General features: G+C 40.0%; 1 protein-coding gene across 1 annotated transcript; it reads left to right on the top strand.

Moving 5' to 3' along the window:
* The first annotated feature begins 1,324 nt into the window (after positions 1 to 1,324).
* cd27 (CD27 molecule) lies at positions 1,325 to 21,581 on the top strand. Its single transcript, XM_017700497.2, has 6 exons — positions 1,325 to 1,447; positions 11,592 to 11,727; positions 13,154 to 13,282; positions 19,607 to 19,822; positions 20,085 to 20,201; positions 20,527 to 21,581. The coding sequence occupies exons 2-6, from the start codon at positions 11,592 to 11,594 to the stop codon at positions 20,649 to 20,651; spliced, it is 723 nt and encodes a 240-aa protein (XP_017555986.1). The 5' UTR covers positions 1,325 to 1,447; the 3' UTR covers positions 20,652 to 21,581.
* Positions 21,582 to 22,428: the final 847 nt, after the last annotated feature.

Genomic DNA, 22,428 nt, shown 5'->3' on the forward strand with positions numbered 1-22,428 from the left:
ATGGGCAACTCCAGAAAAGAATAAAGAAGGCGTAGGGAAGCTACCCTCTCGTCCACCAGGAAAAACCCCAACATACAGGCGCCGAGTCGAGGGGCTATGAGAAAGCCCACACCTGCCCTCCACCTCTCACCATGGGCAACTCCAGAAAAGAATAAATTCCAGCCCCTCTCAAGGAGATTGGACCCAGAGCCCAAGCTGTGTGTTGAGGTGAGCCCGACTTTAACTAGCCGGTATCTCTCAACCTCGCGCACCAACTCAGGCTCCTTCCCCGCCAGTGAGGTAACTTTCCAAGTTCCAAAAGCCAGTTTCAGCAACCGAGGATCAGAACTCCAAGGCCCACGCCTTTGGACACTGCCCGATCCACAATGCACCGAACCCCTACTACTGCAATAAACAAATTCCATGTACAAAATAGGTATAAACCAAAATGTAATAAAATATCATGAAAACAAATGTTTCATAAAAGTTTTTAATAAAATCTCATCACAGTGCAGCACTCATTCATGGCTTTGTTTAGAAGAAAAAAATCCTTTAAATCAATTTTGATTATCAAATCATTTTGATCAGAACCATGTGTTATCTCTTGTTTATTATCATGTAATCATGCCTTATAACAAACACTTTTAGGTGAAGCACACATTTGAGGCCTAGTTGTGAACAAACATTCCATTAAACTTGACAGTCATTATGCTGCTGATGGGTATTTGGAATGTCCATGTGAAAGTGGGGCACATGGTGCTAACCCAAGGCATTTCTGAAAGTCTACGTGAAGAACACCTTCAGAATCAGTGAATTTTTCTTTTAGATCACAAGATCATGAAACTATTCTTTTTGGTGTATCCAGTTGAATTCGTGTACAGCTAAATCATTAAACCTTTTGTGGCACAGCTCTTTTAAGTCCTGGATTTTCTCTGTGTGTGTTTGTGTTAAAATGTTTGCAAAGGTTTTTTTCTCTATGTACGTTACCTGCTCCCATTGTTCCCAAGAAACCTCAGCACAATTTGCCTCAGGAAAGTCAGCATTGTCAAAGCAGCACTTTGGACTTACATGGTCCATGCATGCTTTGTTTTTAGGGTCACATACAGTCATACTCACTAACTCTGAGATGCCAGTTGTCTTCAACAGCCCTCCCTTGGCCAGTTTGTTAACCAATAGCCAAATATTCACACCAGCACATTTATCTCCATCCCTGGCCATCTGCTTCGTTATATGCTCCCCCTTTGTTTGAATGTTTCTCATAGGCCTACTCTTTGTCTTTCTGTTAACCTCTTGTCACACTTCCTGAATTGATCATTTAGTTTTTTCATCTCTGCTAGCTGATTCCTCATATTCCTCAAGATCTTCTTTTTTGGTTTACACTTCTCTTTCTGCTGTCTTTTGGAACGCTCCTCTGCTGAAGATATATTCCTTTTCTGATTTCTCACTGGTGGATTTAAGTCATTCAGAGGTATGGTGTCTACCACAGGTTGATCTGCATTTTCTGACTGCTCTTGTGCTACATCCACATCAACCAGAACTGGTGGAATATTCTCCATAGATGGCAGTGTATGGTCTGACACAGCATCTGCCATCTTTTTCCTTTCCCTGTAAGCACTGGATGCAGCCCTCCATTTCTATCTCTGTTTCTGTATCTCTCATTGGCAGCTTTACATACGGAATATTTCCCTGCTGTTTTCTTCCTTGGTAGCTAAAACAATAATGTAAAGTAGTCTCATGCCATAAAGCTCCAATACATAGTCTATCATTTTGGACCAATGACAGATGACAGTAGATGAACATGTTAACGGAAAATGTATTTCCTCCAGGTAAGAAAACACACAACAGCAATGTGTTCTTCATGTTGATTTATAGTTTTAATTTTTAACATTGCTGACATACCTTTCTGTTCTCATAGCAAGGTACTCTGCACTTGCTGCAGGGTCAGAGTTAACATGCTGCCTATGGCGAGCATTTTTTACTTTGCTTGGCTGTAGGATCTGATAAAATAGATAAATATAGATAAATATGTTATAAATAAATAATTACATGTGCTAAATGTTTTTTGCATCTTTCTCATATTGTCCAAAGATTAAACATAAATCATAGTTTACAAAATATTAGAAAAAAATACTCCAATTCCATTAAAATCTATTTTAAAAATATTAAAATAAAGTACTTTATGTATATAAATCAAAACCAGCCATTAGGGGTGTACTTTGTGTACTTCTGGTGCCGGTCCCAAGCCTGGATAAATGGTGAGGGTTGCATCAGGAAGGGCATCCGGCGTAAAACTTGTGCCAAAACTATCATGCGGATCACAAATATGATTGCCATACCGGATCGGTCGAGGCCCAGGTTAACAACGACCGCCTCCGGTGCTGTTGACCAGCAGGGTGCCGGTGGAAATTGGACTACTGTAGGTCGAAGACCATCGAAGAGGAGAGGAGGAAGTCTGGTTAGAAGGCAGCAAGAGAGAAGGAAAGGCAGGAGTGTGGAGGTTAGAGTAGGGACTCTGAACATAGGGACAATGACTGGTAAAGGCAGAGAGCTTGCAGACATGATGGAGAGAAGGAAGGGAGATATTCTGTGTGTCCAGGAGACCAGATGGAAAGGAAGCAAGTTCAGGAATATTGGAGGTGGATTCAAACTGTTCTATCATGGGGTAGAGAGGAAGAGAAATGGAGTAGGGATAATCCTAAAGGAACAGCTTGTGAAAAGTGTTCTGGATGTAAAGAGAGTGTCAGACAGGATCATGAGCCTGAAGTTGGAGGTTGATGGTGTAATTTTGAATGTGGTCAGTTCATATGCACCACAGGTTGGTTGTCAGAGGAGAAAGAGGAATTTTGGAGTAAGATGGATGAAGTGGTAGATGGTGTCCCTAGAGAGGAGAGATTAGTGATTGGTGCAGACTTCAATGGATATGTTGGTGAAGGGAACAGAGGGGATGAAGAGGTGCTAGGTATATATGTTGTGAAAGACAGAAAAGGTCAGATGGTTGTAGATTTTGCAAAGAGAATGGAAATGGCTGTGGTGAACACGTATTTTCAGAAGAGGGAAGAACACAGGGTGACATACAAGAGTGGAGGGAGGTGCACACAGGTGGATTATATCCTTAGCAGGAGATGCAGACATCCCAAGTCTCCTGGAAGTTTTTTCGTGAACGGGAAAAAAAGTCTGTGTCGCCTACGTGTGCGTTTGTGTGTGCTCTTGGCCGCTCGTTCTAGATTCCAGGAGATTTTATCTGGCTTGTGGGCATCAGGGAGCCGCTATGTATAATCGTATAATATGCGGGTGACTCCCAGAGCTTCCGGGACACTTGGGAAGTCTGGAGATGCCACCTAAAGGAGATTGGAGATTGTAAAGTGGTACCAGGGGAAAGTGTAGCAAGGCAGCATAGGGTGGTTGTTTGTAGAATGAGATTAGAAACAAAGAAGAGCAAGAGAGTGAAGACAGAGCCAAAGATTAGATGGTGGAAGCTGAAGGAGGAGGATGGTTGCAGGCAGTTCAGGGAAAAATTGCAACAGGCCCTTGGGGGCAGTGAGGAGGTACCTGAGGACTTGGAAACTACAGCTAAGGTGGTGAGAGAAACTGGCAAAAATGTGTTGGGTGTTTGGTCTGGTCAGAGGAAAGAAGACAAGGAAAGTTGGTGGTGGAATGAGGATGTCCAGGAGAGTATTCAGAAGAAGAAGGCAGCTAAGAAAAAGTGGGATAACCAGAGAGATGAAGGAAGTAGGCAGGAGTACTGTGAGGCTAGTCGCATAGCGAAAAGAATGGCGGCAAAGGCAAAGGCTCAGGCCTATGATGAGCTGTATGAGAGGCTGGACAGTAAAGAAGGAGTAAAGGACTTGTATCGTTTGGTTAAACAGAGAGATAGAGCTGGAAAGGATGTGCAGCAGGTTAGGCTGATAATGGATAGAGAGGGAAATGTACTAGTGAGTGAACAGAGAGTGTTGAGTAGATGGAAGGAGTACTTTGAAGAACTAATGAATGAGGAAAACGAGAGAGAGAGGAGGACAACGGGGGGAAAGATAGTGAATCGGGAAGTGCAGAGAATTGGTAAGGTGGAAGTGAGGGCAGCTTTAAAAAGGATGGAAGGGCAGTTGATCCAGATGACATACCTGTGGAGGTATGGAGATGTTTAGGAGAGAAGGCAGTGGACTTTTTAACCAGGTTGTTTAACAAAATCCTGCAGAGTGAGAGGATGCCTGATGAGTGGAGAAGCAGTGTATTGGTCCCCATTTTTAAGAACAAGGGTGATGTGCAGAGCTGCAGTAACTACAGAGATATAAAGTTGATGAGCCACACCATGAAGGTATGGGAAAGAGTTGTTGAAGCAAGGCTAAGGCAAGAGGTTCAGATCAGTGAGCAGCAGTTTGGTTTCATGCCCAGAAAGAGTACCACAGATGCAATTTTTGCGTTGACAGTGTTGGTAGAGAAGTACAGAGAAGGTCAGAAGGAGCTACATTGTGTCTTTGTGGATCTAGAGAAGGCATATAATAGGGTGCCAAGAGTGGAAGTCAGGTGTAGCTGAAAAGTATGTTAGGGAGGTGCAGGACATGTATGAGGATAGTGAGACAGTGGTGAGGTGTGCAGTTGGAGTGACAAATGGTTTCAAGGTGAAGGTAGGGTTACATCAGGGATTAGCTTTGAGCCCCTTCTTGTTTGCAATGGTGATGGAAAGGTTGACAGATGAGGTCAGGCAGAAGGCTCCATGGACCATGATGTTTGCAGATGGCATTGTAATCTGTGGTGAGAGTAGAGAGCAGGTGGAAGAGAATCTGGAGAGGTGGAGGTTTGCACTGGAGAGGAGAGGAATGAAGGTCAGTAGAGACAAGACGGAATACATGTGTGTGTATGAGAGGGAGGCAGGTGGAAAGGTGAAGATGCAAGGAGTAGAAGTCGTAAAGGTGGATGATTTCAAATATCTTGGGTCAACCATCCAGAGTGTAGAAAAGAGGTGAGGAAGAAGGTGCAGGCAGGATGGAGTGGGTGGAGACAGATGTCAGGGCTGATGTGTGACAGAAGGATAGCAGCAAGAGTGAAAGGGAAGGTTTACAAGACAGTAGTGCGTCCTGCTATGATGTATGGTTTGGAGACTGTGGCTCTGTCTAAAAGACAGGAGGCTGAGCTGGAGGTTTCAGAGATGAAGATGCTGAGATTTTCGTTGGGAGTGACAAGGATGGACAAGATTAGAAATGAGCAGATCAGAGGGACAGTAAAGGTGGAGCAGTTTGGAGATAAAGCCAGAGAGGCCAGGTTGAGATGGTTTGGACATGTGTTGAGGAGGAATAGTGGATATATTGGTCAAAGAATGTTGGAGATGGAGTTGCTGGGTAGAAGGAGAAGAAGTAGACCTCAGAGAAGGTTTATGGATGTAGTGAAGGTGGAGATGGTGGTGTAAAAGTAGAGGAGGCAGTGGATAGGGCAAGATGGAGGCAGATGGGAGCAGCCGAAAGAAGAAGAAGAAGATGTATATAAATCAACTTTTGAATGTAAAAATACAAAAACTGGAGATCTAGGATGTGTCTCTCATAGAAAACTCTGCAGTGGTCATGCCACATAATACTTGGTTGCGCCATGTGATTTTGACTGCGTTTGTTTTCGACTCACAAGACTTGATGGTCAACCAGATCTGCTGATGATTGCTGAGGTGGGTTATAAAAACACTACCGTTAAGTTGGACATATTCTACTTCCCCATGGAGTAGACATGTTCTACTTTCCCATGGAGTAGACATATTCTACTTCCCCCTTCACAGCAACAGCTGATCTCACACCATTTGCCTTTTTGTTAAGGACAACATCAAAGTACCTGAAATAAATACTGGAAATAAAAACTATAGTGTATAGGGGTCATATGTAAACAAATGAGCTGCCAGAAAAAAAGAAATCCCTTTTGGGAGAGATAAGCAGTCTTAAAAATGATGGTTATTCAAGGGTTCTTTAGTAAAGAAAATGGTTCTATATAAAACCATAAACAGAACCTTTTTAAAAGTTCATTGCATGATAAAGGGGTTCTTTAGACTGGTAGAGAATGTGCTGTAGATTGTTCTGTACAGTACTTTTTTGTGTTCTATAGCACCAATAGCACCAAAAAGAGTTCTACTATTGTTACAGGCTTGACAGCATAATAATAGAAGAATGTAATAGAATAATATTACATTAGTCAACATTATTATTACATTATTATTAATATTAGAATAATAGAAGAAAGTGAACAGAAAGGTATAGGTATTTTTAGGAGGAGAACAGAGGGAAGGACACAGCACCTCTACACTTTTATTCCCCACAGGTTCACCCCAACACCATGGTGTGAAGTCACTGAAAATGTGTTATTTTATACACTCACCAGCCACTTTATTAGGTACAGTAAAAGCTAGTAAAAGGTTTGACCCCATTTTGCCTTCAGAACTGCCTTAATTCTTCGTGGCACACTTTCAACAAGGTGTTTGAAATATTCCTCAGAGATTTAGGTCCATATTGACATGATAGCATCACGCAGTTGCTGCAGGTTTGTCTCCCGTTCCCCCACATCCCAAAGGTGCTCTATTGGATTAAGATCTGGTGACTGTGGAGGCCATTGGAGACTCATTGTCATGTTCAAGAAATTGGTTTGAGATAATATGATCTTTGTGACATGGTGCATTATCCTGCTGGAAGTAGCCATCAGAAGCTGGGTACACTGTGGTCACAAAGGGATGCACAAGCTGAGCAACAATACTCAGGTAGGCTGCGGCATTTAAACAATGCTCAGTTGGTACTAAGGGGCCCAAAGTGTGCCAAGAAAATATCCCCCACACCATTAGCCCACCACCAGCCTGAACCGTTAATACAACGCAGGATGGATCCTTGCTTTCATGTTGTTTACGCCAAATTCTGACCATACCATCTGAACGTCACAGTTGAAATCGAGACTCGTCAGACCAGGCAACATTGTTCCAATCTTTTACTGTCCAACTTCGGCGAGACTGTGCGAATTGTAGTCTCCGTTTCCGGTTCTTAGCTGACAGGAGTGGCACCCGGTATGGTCTTCTGCTGCTGTAGCCCATCTTCTTCAAGGTTCGACATGTTGTGCATTCAGAGATGGTATGCAGTATTCCTTGGTTGTAACAAGTGGTTATTTGAGTTACTCTTGCCTTTCTGTCATCTTGAACCAGTCTGCCCATTCTCCTCTGACCTCTCACATTAACAAGGCATTTTTTTGTCCACACAACTGCTGCTCACTGGATGTTTTCTCTTTTTCTGACCATTCTCTATAAACCCTAGAGATGGTTGTGCGTGAAAATCCCAGTAGATCAGCAGTTTCTTAAATTCTCAGACCAGCCCATCTGGCACCAACAACCATGCCACGTTCAAAGTAACTTAAATCGCCTTTCTTCCCCGTTCTGATGCTTGGGTTGCACTTCAGCAAGTTGTCTTGACCACCTCTACATGCATTGATTTGCAGCCATGTGACTAGCTGATTAGCTATTTGTGTTAACAAGCAATTGAACAGGTACCTGTACCTAATAAAGTGGCCGGTGACTGTATGTTCTTCACAGAAAAAGAGCAAAGGCCAAGCAATCTGGGGTTGAAACAATAATGAATCGCATTGTTTTTACTTTTGGTAAACATTGAAAAATGGGTCCGTCAGACACAAACACTGCACAAGGGTTAATCAAGTGTTCTTTGAGTCTTCATGGTTCTATATAGTTCTTTACTAAATAACCCCTGAAGAACCATTTTTAATTCTGTTCTTTCAATAAATATCTAACATGTTATGTTTGTTATTGGAGATTTCAGTCAACGAGGATGATGTTCTCACGTCATAAAGGTGTGCTTTATCTTGTGTTGTGAACCAGCTTGCATCATGTTAAGTCAACGCTCTGCAGGCTCACATTAAGAACCATTTTCAAGTTCAGTCAAAATTTACAGGCACAAACATACTTCCCACAAAAGGCAACTATGAACTTTATAAACAAAAAATAGATTTGTAGAATAACTTCATATATATGGATGCTACGCGAGTTTATGCATGCGCATGCGCAGTCCAAATCGGGTTGGTTGATGTACACTTTCACACGTGTCATCCAAATCAGTTAGTGACAACAGTTACAAACCTGGCTGCTGCTTCCATAGGTCCTTAACAAACTAGTGTAAGATGCTCAGTGTCCTGCATTTGATTGATTGATATAAATGTCCCATAGTGGTCGTTTCTTAATGGTCGCACCACATGGCATTTCATAATATGGTCATCATGGGACAAAGTGTGTTTGTATATTTATGATGAATATAACATTACAAATACACATCATGCGAAATAGGGCAGAAAATAAAGATGAAAAGATTTAGAGTAATTTCAAAGACATTTTCAAAACAGCAGTCATGTCCAGATGGTCACTTCAAATAACAGAAAAATTATAATTAACTAATGATTTTTGAAACATTAAAGTAGTAAGAGTACATTTATGGTATAAATAAATAAATATATATATATATATATATATATACACCAGATATACGATATAACAGAATACGATGATTTGCAAATCCTTTTCAACCTATATTCAATTGAATACACTACAAAGACAAGATATTTAATGTTCAAATGGATAAACTTTATTGTCTTTTGCAAATATTCACTCATTTTGAATTTGATGCCTGCAACACGTTCCAAAGAAGTTGGGACAGGGGCAACAAAAGACTGGGAAAGTTGAGGAATGCTCAAAAAACACCTGTATGGAACATACTGAACAGGTTAATTGGAAACACATTTGAGTCCACATTTCAAATTATTTTTGTAAATCATGGACGTTGTGTCCTCTGGGCCAAAGAGGAAAAGGACTGTCCGGATTGTTATCATCAAAGTTCAAAAGCCAGCACCTCTGATGGTATGGGTGTTAGTGCCCATGGCATGGGTAACTTGCACATCTGTGAAGGCACCATTAATGCTGAAAGGTACATACAGGTTTTGGAGCAACATATGCTGCCATCCAAGCAACGTCTTTTTCAGGGACGTCCCTGCTTATTTCAGCAAGACAATGCCAAGCCACATTCTGCACATGTTACAACAGCTTGGCTTCGTAGTAAAAGAGTGCGGGTACTAGACTGGCCTGCCTGCAGTCCAGACCGTCTCCCATTGAAAATGTGTGGCACATTATGAAGTGCAAAATATGACAACAGAGACCCCAGACTGTTGAGCAACTGTTGTACATGAAGCAAGAATGGGAAAGAATTCCACCTACAAAGCTTCAACAATTAGTGTCCTCAGTTCCCAAATGCTTATTGAGTGTTGTTAAAAGGAAAGGTGATGTAACACAGTGGTAAACATGCCCCTGTCCCAACTTCTTTGGAACGTGTTGCAGGCATCAAATTCAAAATGAGTGAATATTTGCAAAAGACAATAAAGTTTATCCATTTGAACATTAAATATCTTGTCTTTGTAGTGTATTCAATTGAATATAGGTTGAAAAGGATTTGCAAATCATCATATTCTGATTTTATTTATGTTTTACATAATGTCTCAACTTCATTGGAATTGGGGTTGTGTATATATATATACACAAACCCAATTCCTATATATATATATATAAACTAAAAAATGCAGTTAGACAGAAGATTTAGGCATTACGTCATTGGCCTGAGTACAACTGTAGTTCTGATGCAAAAGTACTAAATTGTAATTTCATTACTTTGCTGTATAAGGCAGGAGATTTTAGATGACCTTTAAGTATGTTAATCTTGGAGTTCCTGTGGGTAAGAGGGGTTAGAATTACATTGGCGGCATTTTCTTACAGTAAGCAGCATGTCAGCGCGAATACGAAACAGAGATAAACTCAATGTGGTAAATAAACTGTGTGTGTGTGTAAGAGACAGAGAAGAAGAGACAGAAATGTAACGTAATTCACCTATGAACTAGTCCTATTGGTTGCCAGCACACTCATATGCAGGGGGAAGGGTGGTCTTTTCTCTCTCTGTGATCCTAATTCTGAGAACTACAATCAAAGAGCTACTGACACATACCTTTTACGAGAGCTGTTACGAGACTCTCAGCTGACCTCAAAGGACCTAGCAACAAGTCATGATCGACAGAATGAGTGGCCGCGTTGAAATGCTTGCGCTTAAACGTTTTCATACTCATAATGAGATTGCTATCATATGCAGAGACTTTTATGGTATATGAGAGAGAGAGAGAGAGAGAGAGAGAGAGAGAGAGAGGAAGAGAGAAAGATAGAAGAGAGAGGCACAGACAGAGAGAGCAAATATCACAAAGAGGTGATTGTTTTGGAATAAAAATTCAAAAAGCAAAAAGACATGTTAGTGGAAAGACTGAAGGAGTGCAAAAAGGTAAAAGGCAGTGAAAGACGGAGTAAGTGCTTGGGTGGTCTCTTTCGGGTATTTGAATGAGTCATCTTGACATTTTGATAACGGCAGTTTCTTAGACCTTTACAGTCAGAGTCTTCAAGGGGTCCGACACAGTCACATCTATCACATCTCTCGCTCCTGCTCTCTCTCACGGTAAGGCTTTGGGTTCAGAAGTGCATTGTTAAATTATGTGTTGTAATTGTGCCATCATTTCTGTCATTTGCTCTGATGCTGTACCGTAAGTAAGCGAAAAGTATTTCAGGTTAAAATGATCAAATATTCACTGAGTTCTTCATGGTCTGATTAATGTGGATGTGGAAGCTGCTCTCTGCATGACTCTTCTGGATCAGTGTTCAGTCAAAAAAACCTGCAGTGAGTTTAATTGATTCAAATGAGTACACCATTCCCTCCTGGATAAATATATTACATCACACAATTACTGTCAAAAGCAAGCAAACTGAAAGACGGAAGTGTGCTGTAATAAAGGCTGTTTCATGAATGTGGAAATGATGTACACATTTGAGCCTAGTACATTTAATGCAGAATTTTTTTTCAGTCTAACAAAAATGATTTGATTCTAGAGTTTCCTAAGTATATTGTCTGTTGGAAATGAATAGGTTTTGAAAAAAGGTCTCAAAAGCCCACATGAATTCATTAATGTAGCAACATCTCTTTGTACTCTATGATCTTTGAGCTTATGTAACTGTCTTTGAACGTTGGCTGCTAGTTCAGGTCCAGAGAGTAAAATTCCACCCCAGGATTTTGTTCCAACTGCCTAGGGATGGACTGGCGACCTGTCCAGGGTGTATCCTGCTTTCCGTCCAGTGACCGCTGGGATAGGCTCCAGCACCACCTGTGACCCTAAGAGAGAAACGGCTTAGAAAATGTGTGTGTGTGTGTGTGTGTGTGTGTGTGTGTGTGTGTGTGTGTGTGTGTGTGTGTGTGTGCCTAGCTTCATTATTTAGCTCAAACCAGCAGCAGAGATGTCTACACAGAACAAAATTTTATGGAGGATTCTCATCTTCTCTACCTTTTAAACCAGCTAAGCACTTTGAGCCCATATTGCTAACTTTAAAAAAAAACTGAGCATAAGTTGAGAGGTTTGAGGCCGTTCAGATGTCATTTCATCACTTTTCTTCATTATATGATTATAGCCAAAGTACGGCATCACTAGTCATCATCTCATTGCTTAAGGACTGGCTCAAATATGCAACTCAGCATTTTCAAAATCTGTTCACACATTCACACCTGTAACTCTCCCCCAACCAGATGCTGATTCAGTGGTGCTGTGTTCTACTCTTAACACCCATCCTCTCTCGTGTCCAAGCACTGGCCTGTGATGAGGCTACACAATATGAATGGCCTAGGAATAAACCCACAGTGTGCTGCAATAAATGCCTACCAGGTGAGTTCTCATAGAGGGGCTCTGTGTCATCTGAAAAAACTTTGCTTAACCTTTATTCTGCTTGTTTGAGACTAATGATATTAATGAAATAATGATTCAATTATATATCATGAAAAAGAGATTTCCAAATGTTTAAATCTTTTTGGCAAGACTACTGAGAGCATGGTGACCTTTTCACTGATGTCTGACTTAAAAAAAATTCATGTTAATATAAGGGGAAAGCACTTGTGCAATATTTCATGACCAGATTGTCAGAAATGACACATCAGGTTTCTAACTAGGGAGCAGGCAGAATTGGGGTTATACTTACAGATAATTGGAATTATTTATAAAAATAAAAACTTAAACATAGCAATCCCACAACAGATGCTTGAGACAATAAAGAAATGACAACATATTATTATTATTATTATTATTATTATTATTATTATTATTATTATGGATCCAAGGTTCTCAATCATCATCCTGCTCTACAGTCACTTCAAATCAGGAAGGTCTTTATACATTAGCTGATGAGTTGAACAGGAAAAGGCCAAAATGCCCAGGTTATTTCAGGATCATGACTACGAAATGAAAGAGAATTACAAGAGAAACATGAAAAGAAGAGGAAGAACACGTTTCTAGTCTTTTAGACCCGGAGAAAATGTAAACAAAAGTAAAAAGGAGGAAGTGTGAAGTGTGACACAGGCCTACTGTATTCATACAAGGCTCTAGTATGCCAAGAATACAGCAACACTTTCCACTGAAAATGAGACAGAAGTTAATATGAACTTTCAAAGGTGACAGACTGTTATTAAGACAGGCTTATATTAGCATAATTCAGTGATTAAATTCAGTGATGCCTTTATAGGACATTTCTAATGTTAAAATCTTTAGCCACATCATTTTTAATTTATTTACTGCAATATATTTCCCTGGTATGAATACTAAATATTTAATACAGAACCAGAAACTTGTAGCATGCAGAAAAGATGTAGCTTGTTCTAAGTGTTCTGTCTGTGCAACAAAATGTAAGAAACAAGTCTGTATGTGACAGAATTATTGATATTAACTGTATACTTCCAAAATTGTGATAAAAGTTGCAATGATAGAAGCATCTATGTATTAATGTCTAAAACAACTTTAAACAGGTAATCAGGTAATAGAACAAAATTTAAAAGTGACCCTCTGAATGCTGTGTATAGGAATGACACATGGCATTCTTGAAAATGATGACTTGCTCTCCTAACAGTAAAGACTTACTGATACCATGCTTACTGACAACTGCTGACACATACCCTTATTGACACATCATAACTAAAATAACACAGCCGCAGAATCAGAACGTGAGGCCCTTCGACCACGTGCAGCCATCGATGTTACCATCCCTCAGAAGATTCTGACATTACCTGTGTGTGTGTTTATGTGTTTGTATGTGTGTGCGTAGGAGAGTACCTCAAGGAGAGATGTGAGCAAAATCAAAATACACGATGTGGAGCATGTGGAGAAGGCTACTACATGGACAGATACAATTTTGAAATGACATGCCGCTTGTGCACTGACTGTGCCAAAGAAAGTAAGTTTTAAACTTACGTTTCACAGCTTGTGTTCAGAGCACATACATACTCATACACATTACTTGTGTCCAGGATCAGCAACAGAATTACAGTCTAAAATGTATTTGCCCATCATTTCTCTGAACTGGTAAATGAATCAACTTCATCATATGAAAAGTCTGAAATGTTAAATGGTAATCATGAAATGACACTAACAAAAGAAGAGGGGACCCCCCTTAACTCTGACTTCAGTGGGTTTCCAGCAGTCGGGGGGGGAAGGGAGGGTCTCGGGCTCAAACTGAAAACACTGAGTCACACAGTGTTTACACTAAGTGTAGTCTTAAAGCTAGGAGATATTTCTGAGGAGGTTACATATAAGATAATCAACTTGCATAAGGAAGGCAAAGTCAAAGAAAAATAAAAAGGAGTCTCCAAACCGAGAGGACCAAGCAAGAAGAAATTAAAAGTGCTGCTTTAAACTTAAGCAACTGCTATCAGCTACTGATGTTACTAATGATTAGGGTGGCGTACTGTTACCTAAACAATAACTACTGAGTTTTACTTGTCTCCTGGAGACCACATTAGTAACTATGTTTAACTTATAAGAGCTACTAATTAATTAATAATCACATTAACATTAAATGCTCAACAGCTGAGTCTAGCATGGCTTACTAAGATACAGTATGTAGCATGTTCTTAAAAGTTCTTCTAAAATACTTCTAAAAGAATTTCAATACACTACACAGTGTACAGTCTCAAAAAATATGTTATTATACTCTGAAATTACTTACAGAAACAAGTATCCTCCGAGGATGCTGGAAGCACCACACTACACTGTACTGAGTGGCATCACCTTACGTTCATTTTGATCAGCAGCCCTAAAAGGCCGAAGCACATGTTCATATTTGTCAGTATGGACCACTTTGCACATCAGCGTACAAATGAATGAGTGGCACACAAAGCACAATTAGTATTTACGACAGTGGTGTAAAAGTGAAATACACATTATGACTTTAGGGGGAGCACAAGAAGAAAAAAAAAACAATTCTTGCATAAAAATAAAAAATAAAATATTCTTTGACATGATGTTATAGAAACACCACTTTTAGTTCTTTGAGGCAGTTGTTCTCATGTTGGTTTTCAGTGAACCCCAGATGCATTGCAAGTTAGGTTGGAGGAAGTATCTGGACTGTATGGGGGGATCTCCCAGGACCAGTTTGTAATCAAATGCCTTAAACAACCCTTCAAATGATGGTTATTTAAAGAATCAATTTTTGTAGAGACGTGTATTAAGAACCATTTTAAAGCTTAAAGGACATTACATGATCTAAATGTTCTTTAACAAAGAACCTTTTAATTTCCCAAACTTATTCTAATGGTTATTATAGTAAACAACTGGAGATCAATGCAAAGCTATTCTTATTTTTTAGGACTGAGTAATGAAAACCTGAACTAATGGATCTCCAAGCATTTAATAGATTGAAGAGTTTTCTGAGAACTGTATGACCAAGCCTTGAACCTTTTAGGATCCTTTATTTTTTAGAGTGCAGTGGATCCACAAAGAAACATTAGTGGGTTCACTGTCAGATCTCTAGCAAGCAGTTAGCAAAGATATATAGTTTGGCATTAAGTTCAGTATGATGAGCATGCAATTTTTCAACAATTGACATATAGTTTTAACAATTAACCTACAATGGAGTCCAAATGTCTGAGGCCACATTGGAAATCTGGGATTTAAACCTGGAAATGAATGACAGAAATTCGGAAGAAATTTAACAAAGAAGAAATACAGTGCTCTCCACAATTATTGGCACCCCCCGTTAAAATGTATTAAAAGCCTTAAAATAAATAAAATTTATTTTTTTATTTTTTTTTATTTCAGAAGCATAATCTCACACTGATAATAGTAGAAAAATGCCATTTTTAACTCAAGCGAATAAAAAAAATCCCTGACTAAGAAAACATTATTTTTCATAAAATCACCTGTTCCACAAGTATTAGCGCCCCTAACAATTCCTAGAAAATAAATGTAATTGAAGCATTTCTGTGATTTCTACTGTAGTTTATAAAGTTGATCAGAGTATCTAGACCTTAATTAGTAATTCATCACTTCCTGTTTCCCTGGGGTATAAATATGACGTGACACAGAGGCCTATTTCTCTTTTCCACTCTTCAACATGGGAAAGACAAGAGAACACATCATTCAAGTAAGGCATATGTGTTTCGACCTTCATAAGTCAGGCAATGGCTACAAGAAAATAGCCACTCGTCTACACCGGCCCATATCTATAGTCAGAGGAATCATCAAGAAGTTTAAAACAACTGTAACAGTGGCAAACACGCCTGGACGAGGACGCAAGTTTATCTTGCCACCACGCACAGTGAGGAGGATGGTAAGAGAAGTAAAAAGTTCTCCAAAGCTCACTATTAAAGAATTGTATCAAAGAGTGGTATCTTGGGGTCATAAAGTCTCCATAACAGCCATCAGGTGCTATCTACATGCCAACAAGCTGTTTGGGAGGCGTGCACAGTAAAAGCCTTTTTTTCACTTACAAGCATAAACGTAAATGTCTGGAGTTCACTAAGCGGTACTGGGACTTCAACTATGACCATGTGCTTTGGTCAGATGAGACCAAGATAGAGCTTTTTGGCAACAAACACTCTAACTGGGTCTTCAGTATCTGTGATGCTGTGGGCCTGTTTCTCTTCCAAAGGCCCTGGGCACCTTGTTAGGGTGCATGGCATCATGAACTCTTTGAAATACCAGGACATTTTAAATCAAAATCTGGTGGCCTCTGCCCTAAAGCTGAAGACAGGTCATCACTGGGTCTTTTAGCAAGATAATGATCCCAAACTTGTGGCCAAATCTAAACAAAAATGGTTCACCAGACACACAATCAAGCTCCTCCCATGGCCATCTCAGTCCCCAGACCTCAACCTAATGGAAAACCTGTGGGTTGAGCTGAAGAGGAGAGTGCATAGGAGAGGACCCAGTATTCTGAACGATTAAGAGATATAGTGCAAAGAGGAATGGTTGAAGATCCATCTCTCTGTATCCTCTCATCTCTCTGTGTAATGTTATAGGAGAAGATTAAGTGCTGTCTTGTTGGCAAAAAGGGGTTGTGCAAAGTATTAACATCAGGGGTGCCAATAATTATGGCACAGATGATTTCATGTAAAAGAATTATTTCTTAATATGGGATTATTTTCCCACTGAATAACGCACTTGAATTGGATTTTTCTCTATTTTTGTATTGCTGTCCTATATTATTTAAAAAAATATATATTAGAAGCCTAAGAACACATCTTAACGAGGGGTGCCAATAATTGTGGACGGTGCTGTATTCAAGATTCACAAGCCACTATTCAGAAGTAAGCACATTTGTGACAGTATCTGTGTTAAAGCCTTTGTAAAAAGGTCAGATTTTTTAGTGTTTATCTCTTTAGGAAGTTTGGGAGGTTGTTCCTCTCCTAGCATTTCCATAGTGTATTTGTCGATGTGGGCTTTCAAAAAAGGATCAGACTGGCTAATTAATGGAGGAAATACCCAAGTAATTTCTGTTATCAGGCTGCCCAAACATCTACATGTGACCTCTCAGTGGTGGCGCACAGTCTGCCAGAAACTTTATTACTGCAACAACCCTCTACACACTTAAGTCCAGTACTCACACCCATCCTCTAATTGTTTTTAGACCTAGGTGTTCATTCCATGATCACCACTCTAGTTGACACAGGCAAGCACAGCTTTCCTATACATTTTGGAGCACTCGTGCTCAAATATGCATAAATTTACATGCTTCCAGTCATTGTAACCTTGATGAAATGGGCTTGAACATTCATTCATTTCCCCATATATCTTACAAACAAAACAAAAAACACTCCCTTGAGAGGGAAGTTTAGACAGAGATTATCTGGGTTAATATTCACCATTGCTTAATTTGTGACTGAAGAAAGTTTTAGGAAACAGTCGCCTCTTGGTATTGGTGCTTTGAGGCAGATTAGAAAGGCCAACCTCTTTATTCGTACAAGATTCAGCATTTTTCTTTGCCCAAGAAGCGTGCATGCTGTGGTTAATCTTACCTGGCCATCATCGACCTGGCTCTGTGCTGTGAAGATCGTTAGCACTGAGGCCTGCAGTGCAATTGGGCTGCTTAGTGGTTTGGGGTTCCAGGGCACTACTCTCCTCTGCTGCCAGAGCGCCTGAGGGAGGTGTAGTGGACGTAGGGCTGATTGGTAGAAGTATCGATGCAGTAGTAGTTCTAACAATACTGCTGGGCAATTGTTATAAGCCATACAAGAACAAGGGACATATTACAGAAACAACTTATGTCTGAAATCTTATCTGTTTAGTCACCATGACAATTTCAGTTTGGACTGAATTTAGAACAGAAGCTATTACAAAAGAACAGTTCTCAAGTTCATAATCTCATAATAACTCCAGATGAGGAAACAGTACTACAGAAACCACAGCATGCCCACTCCAGGTAAGGGGAAAGGACCTGCCCCAGGTGGAGGAGTTTAAGTATCTTGGGGTCTTGTTCACGAGTGATGGGAAGAGGCATCGTGAGATCGGCCGTAGGCTGGGACAGGTGGCAGCAGTAATGCGGTCACTGTACCAGACTGTTGTGGTGAAGAGGGAGTTGAGCCAAAAGGCGAGCTCTCTGTTTACCGGTCGATCTACATCCCAACCCTCACCTATGGTCATGAGCTGTGGGTAATGACCGAAAGAACGAGATCGCGAATATAAGTGGCGGAAATGAGCCTCTTCGCAGTGTGGCGGGCTACACGCTGTGCGATAGAGTGAGGAGCTCGGTCATCCGGGAGGAGCTCAGAGTAGAGCCGCTACTCCTCCGCATTGAGAGAAGCCAGCTGAGGTGGTTCGGGCATCTGATCCAGATGCCCAAAGAACGCCTCCCGGTGGGGGTGTTCCAGGCACGGCCAACCGGGACAAGACCCCGGGGTCGCCCTAGGACCCGCTGGAGGTATTATGTCTCCAAGTTGGCCTGGGAGCGGCTTGGGGTCCCCGGGAATGAGCTGGAGGAAGTTGCGGGGGTCAGGGTCATCTGGGATTCTCTGCTCTCCCAACTGCTACCTCGACCCTGTTTGGACTAGCGGGCAACGATGATGATGGATACTACAGAAACTCCTAAATAGACAAAAAATTCTGTCCTAAATTCCAGAACTCCAGAGGTGTCTTAGGTTCTGTTCAACCATCTGTTTCTATGATTTTATGCAATGACAGACAGCATAGCTCACTATAAATAGCGTAGTGGTGTTACATTTATCTACATTAACTACTATGCTTTATGAGTTTTTTTTCCAACAGCAAGACACTGCAGACACAATCTCCACCATCCCCTCTTATTACCCTTGTGTGTTAATGTTGATGAAAACTCATCAGATAAAATATTATAGTGATGGTGGTGAATATTGGAGAGACAGTATTAGAAGGAATAACTAAAGTGTTTGGGAAACTGTAACTGGAGAGCAGCGATGCTCTGATAAATACCACAAATCGCTGTCTCAGTATTCTTAAGTTTATTGTGTTTTGGTTCTGTTTGACCTATATTAGTAATGGTAGATTGGCTAGCTGTCTGGCTAACTTCTTTATTCCTCAAGATTCCTAAATTAAGTTAAGATTTGCTTCTGTAATATGAATTTGTGAAAAATATTATCTTGACCTATCAGATGTTAACTTAAGATGAAAAGATATTTCTGACAAAGACATTTCCGTATGGCCCCAGGCTCCAATCTCTCTGAATGGTAAAATAGCAAAATACTCAAAATTGAAGGTTAAATTACCATTTAAAAACATATCTCTCTGGTACTAAACACCTTCTCTGCCTCATCTTCTAGCTTTTTGGGCTCTTCTATGCTAACAGTATGCTAGTCACCGTTCCCTGTCGGGCTAGCTATGCATCTTGTGTAGTGGGACTAACTGATTGCTTATCTGACTTTGATGCCTCAGATTGTGGTGATGAATTAAAAAATTCATGTTGTGTATTCTTTTTGCCCTCTGCTCTTGTATTTCCTGAGCGCAAACATTTACTGATCTAGCTAGCTCTAAACTCACGTCAAATGCGTCTGATATAGCCGCCTAACAGAATCAGAGCAAATCATTTGAGTAAATCTGGCCAATCAACAGTCAGTAGTTTGAATTGCTTATTTAGATGAAGGATCATTGATGAATGTGTGTGGGTTCTTGAAGCTTTGCCACTTAAACAACAATAATAAATAACAGACAAACTGGCCAATCAGGGGAACTACTCTGGCCTGCTGAGCTGAAGCCCATGTAAGCCAGTGCCTTAAATCGCCCGTGGTGATATATGTTCTTATGGTTCCAGATATGAAGTACAACCAGACCTGCACTAAAACGAGAGATGCAGAATGTGAGTGTAAGAGCGGATATAAATGCAGTGGTGAACGGTGTGAAAGCTGTGTGGACGATTTAGCAGCAAAAGCAACAACAATAATAACAACACCTATAAAACCACCACTACCAACTGAAACAAGAAACACAGCTGTGACCAAAAATAAGCCTACTTTTGCACCCGACAAAGGTGAGCATCTCAGAACAAACACATGTTCACACATGCATTCTTACTCACCATGACACCCACACACAAACACAGCCAATAAATGTGTGTTACATGTATTTGCTGTTTAGTTCCCCACATTTATGTCAACTTGAAGCTTCAAATACACTCTGTCTCCACACACACTGACACACACAGACACAGAACTAGAAGTATGCAATATTGACTTACTCTTTCTTTCTTTGTCTCCCTTTTCTCCCACTCACTCTCAATCAATCTCTCACAGACAATGTGTGGATCTCTCTGAGTCTGTCTTGTGCGTGTGTGTGCATTCTGCTTATCTGTTTCATTCTCATCAGCAGACGCACACCTGCATGTGGATGGGCCTTGTCTTCATCGACTGGTCAGTAACACTCACCTTTGATTCAAATTCAATTATGTGTATATGCACATCTCTCTCTCTCTCTCTCTCTCTCTCTCTCTCTCTCTCTCTCTCTCTCTCTCTCTCTCTCATATATATATATATACTTTGATAATTTTGAATAAACAATTTTTGGGGAAAAAAAATATTATATTTTTTATATTATATTTCATTATATTTTATTATATATATTTTTCCAATAATTGTTTATTTCTAGGTTCCAAAAAAAAAAAGATCAAAGTTTCAGTATGGTCTCAGAGTCAGATAATGTTTCATGATTGAACCCAACTGCTTGATTTCCCCACAGTTTGCTGTTTTTGGACCGCCGAGAAGAGCTCAGTGGAATCCAGCCAGTGCACGGAAGAGGAGGAGGTGCCAATGCCGGTCCAGGAGGTGTGTGGAGGAAAGACGGAGTGGCAGGAAGAAGTCTGAGAGAGATGGATGGATGAGCAGAGAGGGAGGCAACAGATTCCACATGAGAGTGTGGGTGGAGTATGAACTGTAACATGCACTCATGAACAGAGTGAGAGACACACATGCAGTCTCTCTATTGTGATCTTCAGAGGGAAGGAACAAGGAGAAAGGCTGTGATCCATTCTTCATTAAGGGAGTTTGACTGCACACACATACAGATACACATGTACATGTGTATGAGTAAGACATTTTAATAAGATTTTATAAGGGTAACAAATAGATGCTTTTGTTGTTTTTTCTGGGAGCTCAAAGTCTGGATTTGAAGAGCTTTATTCCAAGATGCTGTAATGACTTTTTGAGAAATTTAATGAACAGTGTATAATTTCTCTAATAAAGGCGGTATTAGTCTATATAATATAGCACTGATATTCTTATATGGGGGGAAAAAGGCCACTCTCAACAGCAAATATAATTAAAAAAAAAATCCTGAAAGTGGTCCCTAATTTTGAGAATTCTTCAGTTTTGATGTTCTTCATTCTGGGGCTTGTAGGCTTTTTATTCCTTTTTTCATTTTTACACATAAAAGAAATATCAGTGCTTCAACTGTTAATTTTTTTGAAACCTCATCCAAATCTAAATTCAAAATATAAATGGATATGCAGCATAATTTTTATTTTATTAAATTCTAGCATGAAAATGTAAGAAATTAGATGATAATTAATGTTGACTACAGATAGAGAGAAAAGTGGGCGAATAAAAACAATGCTGTGTTCATACACAGTCAAACATTCACTCTTTAAAAAGCTCTGCAGTTTTGCTGTTCTGGCTGGTCAGTGCCTTCAAAACTCAGAAATGTTTAACCTTTTTGTAAAACATTCAGTGGTGTCAAATGTTTTTTTTTAGCAGCCAACCACCCAGATGAGAATATGGGTGGGGGGTTTCCCAGGACAACAACAACAAAAAAGATGGAGTGAAACGACCCAAACCAGACTGCAGAGACGATTTCATGCTATGCATGAAAGTATAAGGATAAAATGATGCTATGCATGAAATCTATATGAAATGTAATTCTTTCTACAGTATGTACAATATCCACTGTGCAATGCAGTTTCAAAGTGATGTGAGAATATTGGTAGTTGAAGGTTACTAATCCTCAGCCCACTGTTTGTGCCTATTAATCTCTGATGGCTCCAAACTCCCTATATAGTGCACCACAGAGGTACCGAAGTAATTATAGTCAGCCTGTGATCAGGGTGGTGCCATCAGCATCTAAAAAGTCTACTCTGTGTCATTTTAAAAATTTTCATTTATGTTTGCTGCATTTTTAGTCATGCTTCTTGATTCCTAGTTACAGCTATTCTAGTACAGGCTCTAGCCTGTCTGTTTCTCAGTTTTATGATGAATGATTTTCGTGTTTTAATCCTGCCTAAACCTTAGCTTCAGATACTATTGGAAAGTTTTTGGAATGCCTAAATGAAAAGAAAGCTGTATTTACACTGAACCGCTTCAGGCTCCCCACTGTGACATGCTGTTAAATGCTGAGAATGATTTCTTCATAAATAATCCTAACTTTCATTTCGTTTTTGTACTCTGAACACCTGTATTAATTTTTCTTGTGTAAAATTACAAACATTTTATTCGCATTGCTTCTTATAAAACCACATAAAAACATGATTGAAATAAAGCATGTCCTTATTTCTATTGCACATTAATATTAATAATACATACACGAGTTGGATCATATGGGCCAGAGAAACTATTTCAGAATAGCTTCTGTTTTCTGTGAAATAACAAG

Source organism: Pygocentrus nattereri, chromosome 3 (genome assembly GCF_015220715.1).
Source record: "Pygocentrus nattereri isolate fPygNat1 chromosome 3, fPygNat1.pri, whole genome shotgun sequence".
Taxonomy (NCBI): Eukaryota; Metazoa; Chordata; class Actinopteri; order Characiformes; family Serrasalmidae; genus Pygocentrus; species Pygocentrus nattereri.

Excerpts from the sequence above, each read along its gene's own strand:
- cd27 (XM_017700497.2), top strand. The coding sequence starts at position 11,592 with ATGCTGATTCAGTGGTGCTGTGTTCTACTCTTAACACCCATCCTCTCT. Across the intron at positions 13,283-19,606 it reads CACTGACTGTGCCAAAGAAA|ATATGAAGTACAACCAGACC; the intron begins GTAAGTTTTAAA and ends TTATGGTTCCAG. Across the intron at positions 19,823-20,084 it reads TACTTTTGCACCCGACAAAG|ACAATGTGTGGATCTCTCTG; the intron begins GTGAGCATCTCA and ends AATCTCTCACAG.